The sequence below is a fragment of the Periplaneta americana genome, chromosome 13 (assembly GCF_040183065.1).
Source record: "Periplaneta americana isolate PAMFEO1 chromosome 13, P.americana_PAMFEO1_priV1, whole genome shotgun sequence".
NCBI classification, from domain to species: domain Eukaryota; kingdom Metazoa; phylum Arthropoda; class Insecta; order Blattodea; family Blattidae; genus Periplaneta; species Periplaneta americana.
This window is the reverse complement of record NC_091129.1, coordinates 63366656-63380008: the sequence shown is the minus strand read 5'-3', so window position 1 is coordinate 63380008 and position 13353 is coordinate 63366656. Positions and strand designations below refer to the sequence as shown.

General features: G+C 34.8%; 2 protein-coding genes across 5 annotated transcripts in view; both read left to right on the top strand.

The window, feature by feature from the left end:
• The window catches only part of LOC138712008 (sideroflexin-3-like), a 30256-nt gene extending 19213 nt beyond the window's left edge, over positions 1-11043 (top strand). The window contains exons 6-8 of the mRNA XM_069843382.1: positions 597-724; positions 1398-1582; positions 10078-11043. Of these exons, the coding sequence (XP_069699483.1) occupies positions 597-724; positions 1398-1582; positions 10078-10137 (373 nt within the window). The 3' untranslated portion in view covers positions 10138-11043. The remainder of the gene's footprint in view (positions 1-596; positions 725-1397; positions 1583-10077) is intronic.
• The window catches only part of LOC138712009 (sideroflexin-1-like), a 50139-nt gene continuing 44450 nt past the window's right edge, over positions 7665-13353 (top strand). For all 4 annotated transcript variants that reach the window (XM_069843384.1, XM_069843386.1, XM_069843385.1 and 1 more), the window contains exon 1: positions 7665-7752. The gene's annotated coding sequence lies outside the window, so the exon portion shown is untranslated. The remainder of the gene's footprint in view (positions 7753-13353) is intronic.

Here is a 13353-nt window from a genome sequence, read left to right as displayed (position 1 = left end):
ATTGTCCATTGTTGTAGCTGTTTACTCATTTCGTTATGATACGATACGATAGAATACGATAATGGAATTTCAAGCAGTCAAAATATCGCATTCACATTCAAATGGGCGGCGATCTACTTTTATCTGCGCCACCAGTACATTGGAAATGTAACAGAGTTGTGGTTACTATTCATAACGATAAATAAGAAACACACATCCAATTTGATTTTCAACAGTGCATTCTTATTTATACATGGAGTTAAATTTAAACAGTTTCATGGTATAATAATGTGATACCGGTATTACAGTAGCTCCACACTTTCCTTTTATTCTCGCCGCGACCGCGACAATGCGACTTTCGACAAAATTGAGTACATATTTGCATGAATTGTTTGCTTGTGTTTAGGTCCTCTATCTATCTCCCAAAAGTTTCCCACATATTAGTTAAGAATTTGTATATTGTATAGTCGCTTTATGAACCAAATATTTAATAAAATCTGTCTAAAATGAAGGACATCAATATTAATTTCATAAGCTGCGCCAGAAACCAATAAAGACACGACTGATACATCAACACATGTCGCACATTCGATTTGTAGAATATTGATATTTTTCAGGGAGCTGGTCCACGGTACAGAAATAATGGATCAAAACGGGAACATAGTGGGGCGCTCAAGGAAGACAGCCATTCACAGCATATTCTACGTCTTTTTGACCAGACTGGGTATTATGCTCACTGGGATGGGTGAGTATTTCGAGTTCTAGTTTGCTATACTTCAGTCTGTTGTGTTCCTTAACGCTACCTGACAGAGAACATGTATTTTAATTTTTATCTGAATTAACAGCAAATGGAACATTTTTAATGTTGAAAAAACTGTACACCTGACAACATTACTTGCGTCCAGAACATGTACACTAGTCTTCTCTGGTATACAGTGGAAGCGCTCAAGTTAGACAGAAAGCAAGTTCGACTGCTTACGTAGGAGAATTAGACACGCCCCTATACGGGCACTAAGAAATGGGTTTGCCATTTGAATGGGAATTGGTTCTGTGTCTTGTAATGATACTTTTGTTTAAGGAAAACAGAATATTTTATTGATTAGGACATCCATATTGATCACTGATTTCAAATTAATGAAACACTTCTTTCTTAATTTGAGAATTGTGCCGTTTGTGAGGCGGAACTGTCGAAACCCACTGTGGTACTAGAAGCGCATACACAAGTCTCGGGGCGGACAGGAAATGCAAGTACAGTACTGTATTCGTTGATGGCTAACCAATAAGAATTTGTATTCATTTCACCTGCCACACACACTACCCTTATTTGACAGAACTTTCAATTCTGTTCTGCCGAACTTAGGAGAGTCCACTGCATATCAAAATATTGTCAACTGTCTATTTATGCTTTTTTTTTTCAGGAATACCGCCATTTTTCACTAATATCTTGGACAAAAAAGGAATACTTCGTCGTCATCCCAGAATCGAGCTTCCTTTTCAGCTCGCTTTAGTTGGCATCGCCAATCTGATCGCAAACCCCTTATGTTGCGCCTTCTTCCCGCAGATGATGACGATCGAGGTCTCAAAACTTGAGCCCCACGTTCAGGTAATGTCAAATATATAATGTATAAAGGACGACGTTGGACTAATATACTAGGTCGTGCTCAGTACTTGATCAACTGGCATAATGTTATTCTTTTTCTTAATTTGTCTTTGGTCGAGTAGACTGCGTGTCAGCGGATATAATTAAATGGATAAGGTCGTTGTCACTATCTATTATCATTGTTATTCGAGAATTGGTCTTTGGCTATACATACATACATACATACATACATACATACATACATACATACATACATACATACATACATACATACTTACATACATACTTACATACATACAACATACATACATACATACATACATACATACATACATACATGCATACATACATACATACATACATAGTGTTCTGCCCAAGGGCAGCTCCTTCACTGCAAAACCCAGCATTCTTCACTCTTTCCTATTTTCTGCCTTCTTCTTTGTCTCCGCATATGAGCCATATATCTTAATGCCTTCTATCATCTGATTTCTTCTGCCCCGAAATCTTCTCCCGTTCACCATTCCGTCCAGCAGGTAGTTTCTTCTCAGCCAGTAACACAGCCAATTCCTTTTTCTCTACCTGATCAGTTTCAGCATCATTCTTTTTTCACCCACTCTTTCCAACACATGAATGAATGAATAAATCAATCAATCAATGAACGAATAAACGAATAAATAAATAAATAAATAAATAAATAAATAAATAAATAAATAAATAAATAAATAAATAAATTAATTTCGTTATGATACGACGAATGTTTATACAGTATAATATTATAAACATTCATCTTCTTTTATTGTGTTCATTTGCTTTGTGTCTTTTTCACTTAAATTTATATGTTCAAGTATTATATAAGCATATTTTTGCCATCCATGGATATCGTCTTCTATTTAGTCTATATAAAAACCAAAACTTTGGTAATGTGCTGTTTTTATTTCCTTTTTTGCAATAGATCACTTCTTCTTACAGTTTATTACATTCTCTTCTGAGAAATCCTGTAGCATTTTCTATGTAGCCCACTTCATTGTTCTCTATCAGGCCCACTGCTTGTTCTACATCTTCTGAACGTAATAATTTAATGCTTCTTATTCTATAATTGTTATATCTTTTAGGCCTTCCAAGAGATTCATTGCTGCAATATATTCATTCTTCTTTTATATCTCAACTTGTTTTTCCCATTTTAAAATGTTGCATTAGACGGTTTTGACATAACGTCTTCGATCCTGAGCTGCACTCGAGCGTGGGTTCGATTCCCACTTGGGCTGATTACCTGGTTGGGTTTTATTCCGAGTGTTTCCCCAACTATAAAGCGATTGTCAGAAAATCCATGGCGAATCGTCAGACTCATCTCGCCAAATACCATCTTGCTATCATCAATTCCAATGAAGCTAAATAATCTAATACCGGGACATTACTTTAATTTTTACTTGCATTTTTATTGTACCTGCGTTTCTGAATGTACTTGACTCACAGCCCTTTCACTAATGTACTTGCACCCGTCAGCAACACAAACATGCGGTCGCTGTTGCATTCGAAGTCTGCTAGCAGGGTAAAGAATATAGTGTGTTTCAGATATATAGTTGCGTTTCCTATAGAAGAAAGAGCCTATATTATTGAAGCTTATTTCCAGGGGCAGGTATTTATGGAGATTAATTTTATCATTTGTGTTTTTTAATATTGGTGTCGGCGGAGATTGTTGCAGATTGATTTGTACTCTTGGCGGATATTAATGGAAATTTTGAAAAATACGGTTATTTCGAAATTGGAGTATTAATTCAGTATGAATATTACTTTACAAATAATTAACATTAAAGGTTCGTCGGATTCTGGTAAAGGTGCGGTATGGCCAATAGACAATATTTGTTGGATTGAGATGTATTTAACACACATTCATTAAAAACGAAAAAAAAAATAAACTACAGCCCTCAAATTAACACTTTCAAATTATTAGTGAAATGTTGAATTCTCCGTCTTTTGAGTTCACTAATGTAATCAGAACACCTGGATTACCATATAATGTAGCCTATATGAATGTATAACAAATTCAAATGAAAAAAAAAATGTCCGAAAAAAGAACTCAGAATGTGAAATTCGCTGTAAAACGACGCAATAGTAATAATTCGCGAATGTGTTCATACTTCGCTGTTAGAACTCTATTTCGTGATTTGTTGTGATTGTTTTATCCGCATTTTATTAATCAGAATCACTTGATTCGTAAAGATCAGTAAAAATCTATTGTATGTCTATTATGTTGTGATTATTGCGATCTCCGTAAATACCTGGCCCTGCTTATTTCGCACAGGTACGATGTGTAGCATGACTGAATAACGTTACCTGTGTGGACTGAGCAGAAGTGAAGATTAGAGTTACCGAAAGTACGGTAATATGCTGAATAAAGTAACTATTATATAATGAATACAACCGCCTAAAGAGTTGAGTTTGTGAAAAAAAAACTGTTACTAGATCTACTCTACTGTATTTTGATAAAATACCGTTAAAGTAATAAACAAACTGAAAATCGTAATATCGTATTTCCCTGTAACATAAATGGATATACTACTTTTCTCTCCTCCTATAGCCAGTAAAATGATTTGTTTACATATTGCACTAGTAACACCAAACTCCTGTAATGGAAGGGGGTAACAATGTTTCCGAGTATAGCCAGGTTAATGTTAAAAATGTTGGTAAAAATAAAGTGATGTCCCTGTAGTTGATACATTGTTGTGAAGTAACCGATTGAAATAAAAATATAACGTCTTAATTCTGTCTTCTAGCAATAGATGTATCTTACAGTATGTTAGTTTCTTTATAATGTTTGTTCTTGGTTTCAATTTTTCAAGGTGTCAAAATGGCTTTTTATAATGGGATGAACAGTATTTAATATCTTCTCCTCTGAATAAATGAACATCTTGGATTAAAGAGCTCATCTGTTTGTTCCCTACAGTAATAGTAACAGTGAAGTATAGTATACAGAGTGTCTGATTCAAGCCGTTCATAAATTGATTTAGGCATCACGCACAACACGACTAGGAGTAAAAAAAAAAAAAACAATACTTTTCGTCGTTGAAATTTCCTAACTCGCAGCCCTTGTATTTTAGTTTAAGTAATAATTGAGGACAGCTAAAATAATCAATATACATAGGTTCAGTGGACTGATTGATACATTAATTCATACGATGCGTATGAGTACAGAAACAAACATTTATAATACGCGGACCTCTCGAGGATAGTTCATGGCTCTTAGCTAGAGTGATGTGCTCGTATGAATGTTTCGATTGTTTGAGAGGGTTCGATACTCGGTCCTTCCTTCCGTACTTTTAAATTTCGAACTTCGATTCCAGTTGATTCTAGACTATTCTGATTAGGTAATACTGCTTTAAAATGAAAATACGCAATCCATAGCAACATCATATGAACCAGATTGTTCCACAGCAGTAGCTATAGAACAGTGATGGCAGGTTGTGCATTTGTGACGTCGGAGCAATGTCTACTAAATGAGCACCTGAAGAGGAGCACAGCAATCGCGCAGTGGCAAGCTAGGCTATTACAGTTCTATAATGAGTGGTTCAGGGGAATTGGATAAATTCTCATTTTATTTATACGTGACATTTTGTCTATAAAGGCTGTATCATAAGTAATGTCATTAATTTCAGGGCGTTAATCTTTGAAATATTTCAAACAAGCAAGTTAAATACAATTTTGCTCGTTTTTGCATCCTTTTCGAGATAAGAATTATTTCATGTGAAATATTTCATAGGATTTTTGTAAAAGCCATTGATTTAATTCCCAATATGCTCAGTCAATTTAAGAGAGCAGTGTGTTATGATTAATACACAGTGACAGCTCGTGACCATTTTTGTTGGTAGGGTCAGATATTTCACAAATTTTGCGGTGTATTAAATAATGCACCAACATTTTTTTATATAATGCATTATTGAAATAATTTTAGTCTTGTCCTTTACATGTGCAGAAATTTGATCCGAACAAATATAACATTGTAAAATTCCTTTTTGCAGAACAACAAATTATGTTTATTTGGGTCAAATTTATACACATTTGAATGAGAAAACTAAAATTCTTTCAATCATTTAATATCATCTGGTTCGAATTCTTATGGGAGAAGAAATTTTCTCAAGAAATTTCGGCCAGTGCATGGGACCAGTGCCCACCTAGCATCGTGATGCACTTGGGAAGCTAGGATAGGTAGCGAAATACGGCTACAAAAGCCAACTATAACGTCTGGGTTGATCATCGTGCTAACCATACGATACCTTCATTCTGGTTGGATGATCGTCCACCTCTGCTTCAGCATGTGCACATGAGGCCAGCAACCAGCTGGTCGGTCATGGTCCTTCAAGGGCTATCGTGCCTCGGATTATTATTATTATTATTATTATTATTATTATTATTATCATTATCATCATCATCATCATCATCATCATCATCATAATACACTGCTCTCTTAAACTGATTGAGCATATTGGAACTTAAATCAATGGCTTTCCCAAAACACGCTAAGGAATGTTTAATATAAAACTAATTTTATCTCTAAAAAGAAACAGAAACGAGCAAAATTATTTAAAACAATAAAATTATGTACACGAAATTTGATGAATAGGTCGTCACTGTAGATTTCAGTAATCAAGTTTATCGGTTATTCTTCGCCGCTCAGAGCTCTGGATGCCGATGTTCTTAAAAGAGAGCACGATTGTACTAAAGGATGACGTCACAGAGCATTTATTCTGCCGATCACTGCTATAGAAGCTCGAATTCTACCGTCGGTAAACATTTACGGTTTGAATATCTGAAGCTCGTAACAACAAAAATGGAAGAGAGAGAGAGAGAGAGAAAGAGAGAGAGAGAGTGTGTTAAATTTTTGTTTCAGCGAGCAAACTACGTCGATATCGTCCAACTCCATGAGGGTTGTTATCGATCTCGTATGCCTTAGACCATATTATGGTCTCTCAGAGTCTGAATCCAACTTTTTTCTTGGTCTACACAGGTTTTGACATTCTCATTGTAGTGTCACTAGGCGTGGGTATAACTTGCGTATTAAGAAAATGTTACAAGAACTATAAGAGGAGTAATCGATAAAACAGTATGAGACTGGAATAAACGTTGGAAAGGAAAAAGAAAATAAATAATTAACATAACCGATTGACAGCACATGTTTAACACAAAATTATCATACGAAGACTAAAATTCGTAACATTCACGTGATGATGTCAATGAATGTTATACCCATCCCCGATTCCGCTTGCGAAAGCATTAAATACCTCCCACATGTCTCAACTGTTATTTGAGGTGCCTAAGCAAAATTAAACGGCAGACACTCTGTATAAGAAAATGCAGAGAGCACTTCGATCATAGGCTGCAAAAACGTTCTAAGTCGTCCAATGTAGTTTTTCGGAAAACAACAAAAAAACAACTCTGCTCGTAAACCATGGAATTGAAAAAAAATCCAAAAAAATTATATTTTATATAATATCACGTTGTATTATAATTTCTTACTGTTGATATTATTTTTAATGTTATTTACTATAATTTACATACATGTCTTTTGGCCTGACTTAGAATATTTTTTCATATTAAGGAAAAAATGTGTAATAAAAACTAGATTATCACACACAATACATTTACTTCATACATATTTATGTTTTAACTGACCTAGATTAGTTTCAGCCCATGATATGTTCATTTATACCATCAATACAATGTATTTGAACTTGCGTAGTTCCTTGGCCACCGATATCATGTTCATTATCATCATCATCATCATCATCATCTACATCATCCACATCACCTCTTGGCCATTGCAATATTTCTTGATAGAAATCCATAAATTCAGGAGGTATACGGGATGATTCACGAGGATTTACCGTCCCTTACGTAACTTATTTCCGAAGACAATCTGAGCAAAAAATGTCATATAAACATTTGTCCTAATTTTTAATTTCTTTATGTCAAAAATCACACCCCCAACAATCAATTACTCAACGAACAAATACCAAACCTGCTTAACCCCCTATACCATATAATAAAATATTAGGTTATCGACCAGTCATGTCTGGTATCCTCTCCTGGCTTCCCTTCCGTGCATCACTGCTCAGTCTGCAATGTAACGCCGGGTGAAACAGGCCTCCACTGTCTGGACGCCATCAACTGTACAGTTTGTAAGTATAATAATTCAAAGTGCCTATATAGGCCTTTACACTCTTTTTTAAAATTTTAAATATCTGTTTAATTTAATCTTTTCAGACAAATATGCCTTTCACCGCGGTGAAATAGACTGTGAATTCCCTCCACCCTACAACACATTAATATTGCAGAACCCATCATCTATTTACAATTATTGTTAATTTTAACTCCATGATATATAGTGTAGTTTATTACTTGACTGCACAAGTTTTTAATATCAGGCCATAGATGCCAATAATTTTATACACACGCAAAATGAGAGTTTTCAGTTATCTTCGTAAATAAGTGTCTTACTTTTTTATGTGAACCATTTAACCTTAGAATCATGACAAGTATATATTTGTAAAATGCCTGTATGTGCATTCGACTATTAGATCAAAATGTACCTGATTAGACCCTCACCTAATTTCAAAATTGTTTGCTTAAGGATTCACCTGAAGATGACTTTCTGTATAAGTCGAAAATATTTGTGACCTTTAAATTATAATATGATGTAACAGAATTATTTTCTGACTTCACATATTGATAAGTGTTTTGACTGAAAATATAAATTATTATTGAATGATTTGTCCTAATCTCAATATTTTCAGTTACACGAATTTGAAGTAGTTAGTAAAATACCTTTTTTTATTTAGTTTTAATGGTAAAAAAAATATTACAAATAGAGAATGAACTATTCAGAAGTGTCATTTCTTTAATTGGCTAGTGTTTTGAAGCTAAAAGTGTGTTGTTAATTGTTTTGCACAGATTTTATTTTTCAATTTTTAACCAAACATAACATCATTCTTACGCACTTATCAAAAAAAGGTTACAAATCATACAACTTTAGGCACTTGATTCCTTACACTTCAATTATGCATCCCAATAATAATAATAATAGGTCCTAATAATAATAATAATAATAATAATAATAATAATAATAACAATAGTTTTATTTTTCCCTGGCAGAGTTAAGGCCATCAGGCCTTCTCTTCCACTCAACCAGGATCAGTCTTGTACAGTCTTAAAGAATTTACCATGGCATGATTTGTAACAACTGTTGTGATAAATGCTAAGAAAATGTAATTTTGTGGTTACAAATAGAACAAAAATTCTGTACGAAGCAACTATGGCAGGGTTGCAGAACTGGGGAAGAGAGGGGTGGAACAAGTTCGTTACCCCATCAATGACGTTTGTGTGACGTAAGATATACAGACTGTTCTCTCTTCTCTTCTCCCCCTTCCGTACAATGACGCGAGAGTTGAAGGGAAGGGATGAGTTACGTGTTCCTAGTTATGACGCGTGCTTCAATTGTAGCAGAGCTCTGCATCCCTGAACTATGGAATTCACAACAAATTTTTAGCTTCAGAATACTAGCTAATTAAAGAAATCACTTCTGAATAGTTCATTCTTTATCTGTAATATGTGTTTACCCTTAAAACTCAAGAATAATGGTATTTTACGAACAATTTCAAATTAGTGTAACTCTGAAAATATTGAGATTAGGACAAATGTTTATATGACATTTTCTGCTCAGAATGTCTTCGGAAATAAGCTCCGTAAGGGACGGTGTCTTCTCGTGAATCATCCTGTATATGACAGAAAATATCTAATTTCATTAAACTTCTGTTCCTTAATAGGCATTTTTTGTAATTCATACTCTAGTTTTGTCGGAAGAGTAGGATTTGGATTTGTAAGATAAGACAAACTTGTACGTCTGTACTACCATGGAATCAATAAAGCGTTTGGCTGTGATCGTGTCCTTTCTCGGACTTCCGTAAGTGAAATGCATAAGAGAACTTATGCCAAAAATAATTTTGTTTTTCTTAGGAACATTCCTTCCTCATGTTTCCTCTGAAACGCAATTTCTTTTTATGAAACTCCTGCTACCATTTTTTTAAATCCATTATATCTACAATCAGTACTTCTCTTACAGTAAACTTCCTTGATTCACTGCTTGTAACTCTAACTCAGTTACAGTGGTAGGCAGCTAAAACGTTCTAAGTTAGTGATACAGAATCTTTATGCATGCAATGACGATTTCAACAGACCAACACAGTGCTATAGAGGCATCTGACCTAAAATGTTTTTTGCACAGATTGATGTATTGACAATAAGAGTATGTATTTCAGTCCCTAAGTCAAATCCTAAAAAAAAGAGGTAGAACGTTCTTGCAGCCCATGATTCACTTATACTGTATATCGTAATGTTAAAGACACACAAAGCGAGTTTATGGCAAGTCTCATTAATGTGAGGTAGAACTGCACTCATTTCTGAATAAGTTAAAGCTGAGAGTTTCAATATCTATATTTTTATTTCAGGAAAGCATAAACAAATTGAAAGACCCTCCGAAAATTGTCATGTACAACAAAGGACTGTAACAATCCATCGATTTCAAGGGAAATGAATTTAACTTTTTAGCCGATGTGCGTAATGTAAAGAAAATATTTTCAGAAACTCTACAACTTTATAAAAGAATGCCAGTATTATCAACTCAGTGAGTTGAAACAACAAATATATACAAAGTTAGTGAGAATTTGAATTACACTTTAAGTTTAATGAAAATAGATTACAAATAAAATGATAAGCTAGAAGTCTGAAATGCTTTCGATAGAAGTACTTTTACCCACCCACTATCTCTTCATCCACCAGACCACTCATCCAACAGTTATTTCGTCCATCAACCCAAGGAATCACCAATACATTCATCCATTCCCCATCTACACATTCCCCATCTATACCAACTACTTCAAGCATTATAAGCATTATATCAGTGTAATTTGAAAAATACTATGAAATTTGTTCAAGACTTTTTCGATTATAGGACTAATTTATGATTTCGTGAGCGTGGCCTTATATTTATGTAGTAACTAATATGACTAATGTATATTTCAACTTAACACCAGATTGTATACTGAAAATTGATGAAGATTCGTGTTACAATACTTCACAGTGTAAAAGTACTTATAAGTTTGCTTATTAACACAAAAATGAATATATACAGTATGTTTGAATATGCTAATATTTTATAACGGTAACAAAATAATCACTTGGCTGCAAACACATAGAACAACTAAATGAAGTTTCATGAAGCAATATGAAAATGTATTACAATATAACACGCAGAAATGAGACATTTGAGAAGGGATTGAAACTACGTCATATCTGGACCAAGCAAGAATGAATCATGATACAATAACATGTGGATAAGTTACGTGATTTAACAATGATTTATGTTTTTGTTTGTGTTTCTATGTACAATAAAAGTTTGATCTAACATGTTATAATTTTGTGTCTTTTTTATTTTATTTTCTCCTTGTACTCTGGACGCGGCAGGAATACTGTCGATTACAACGATATTCCCCGGACCATATCATATTTCTCGTTCTTTTCGTTATGATATGTAGCTAATCGGCGATGCATGCAATGAAGAGGGAAAGTAACTGTCGATTTCAACGATATTTCCCGGACCACACCATATTTCTCCTTCATTTCGCTGTGATATATAGCTAATCGATGCAGGGGGAAAGGAACTGGCCACTCTACTCTATTATCTCCTGGCCTAGTTGCCTTATATGGTGCCTTGTTGGTATCACTTGTGAGGTTCAGACCTTTCTTCGCACAGTTGACTAAACAACAACGTGTTATATCTTCGAAAATATGTATTTTCTTTTCGTCCATTAAAAAAACCGTCGTTATACTCAGTAAATCTTGCACTTGACGGAACAATATAGTCAAGAATGTTACTAACAATATTTCGATTCTCTTTTGTTTCACATAGCTCGGTACGGTCCGGCCACTAGTGGCGAGCGTAGTCGGCTCTGCTGTGCGGTCCATTTTATCCAGGTGTTCCCTTTTTTCTTGTATTTTTTTTACGGTTTAGTAGTCCTAAATATCAAAAGCTTAATATTGCATCACCGAGGACATAATGAAATTGTTTTATTTGAGCCAAAATGTTTATAAAGTTTTTCTGAATCAATTTCGCATACTACTGGACATACTACTACAGTACACTATGTATATGCCAATGAATATGATACCAATTGGATGACGCTCCAGGGAATTTCACACACCTATTGTTAATATAGGACATGGTAGCGTCAAATCAATTCAATTCGTAGAAGAGTCCTAAACATAAACATCAGTCTGTCGGCTCGTGATGAGAAACATTGGTCTTCCTCGTGGTTTGTTCAGAGATAAGTAGACTGCAGTGAAATTGAATTCTACGATTTGAAAATCTACAGACAGGAAATGGAGTCACACAATCGCCAAGAATAATCGGAATACACTGTGGGAAAATCACAGTGATTTTTCCGGAGCTGTGACAGCAAAACGCTGTTACATTCCACCTTTACTTCTTGGTGAGCCTTGTAGAATGAAGGAAGACTTTAGCAATAAGTTCTCGTATTGGATGGTCTCTAGTATTCCGGACAGGGTTCCATGTTGGCAAATCCCAGAATGAGGGGTAAGGTTTCTATCTGGTGCACTGTCTGCACTGGGAGCCATCCTGAGACCGACCTGACATGGAACGTACGTGTGACACTTGCACTGTCATTTTAATTGCCTCCTTTCATTCGAATATCGGATTCAGAGGGACCATCCCTTGTTATCCGAAGGTTAACTGGTATGTGTCCATGAAATAGTGCAACGAAGAGAACCCATATCCCGAAATCTTTAGTGCACAGCAATGATCATTCGTCTATTTGGAAATATTTGACGATAGAGGACAACTGAAGATTCTCCTGCTGCTCCGTACTTTGAATGGATATCAACTGATGCACAATTATGCGAATCCTTACATCACGTGTAAAATATTGCAGAGCTGTGAGCAAGATGAAAAACCTTTAACAGACAGAATGTTTAAATGCTGGAGTTGAAGCATAGTGATCGAAGGACGTGCTTATAGTAGGCTAGTCAAAATTGACAGGCGTTTCATAGCACGAGCGTTCATAAAACATCATACCGTAAAATGCGTGACACATTTATGGGAACACCAGCGTATAGGGAACTACAAGTATGGACACTCCGCGTAGGTACCTTTGATGTAACAGGACTGATTTCAAAGATCTTCAAACCAGCTTGAGCGTGAGATTCTGCTTTTTCCCTAGAGTTGGCGCTGACATCACACCAGTTAGCAGTCGACACAGAGGAATATCACAGACATACAATTAATACATCTAGGTACATTATGTAATCAAATAAAATAAATTGGACCGATGAAATAATAAATCCGTAATTGTCTGTAATGTCTGAGTTCTTTTATAATGAGAGTTGAGACGTTGACTCCCATCGACAATTAAAATATGTAATGATTTGATAGCACTGAAAATGGAAAAACAAAACTTCTATGAGAAGTAAAACCATTTGCCTCTATATTGTATAAAATATTAAACGAATTTGATACATAATTTTAGAATGTATTATCTTATTTCATAATATAATTTATTATATATATAAAACATAAAAAGTTATTACTACAACTAATTTGTCACTGAGAAATAAGGCAAAGCTGTTAACTTGAATTTATTTTAAGCAAAGCGTTACTGGATTATGCAATAAGGTAGGCGTTGTCCTGTGTCTCAAATCTTATATTCAAT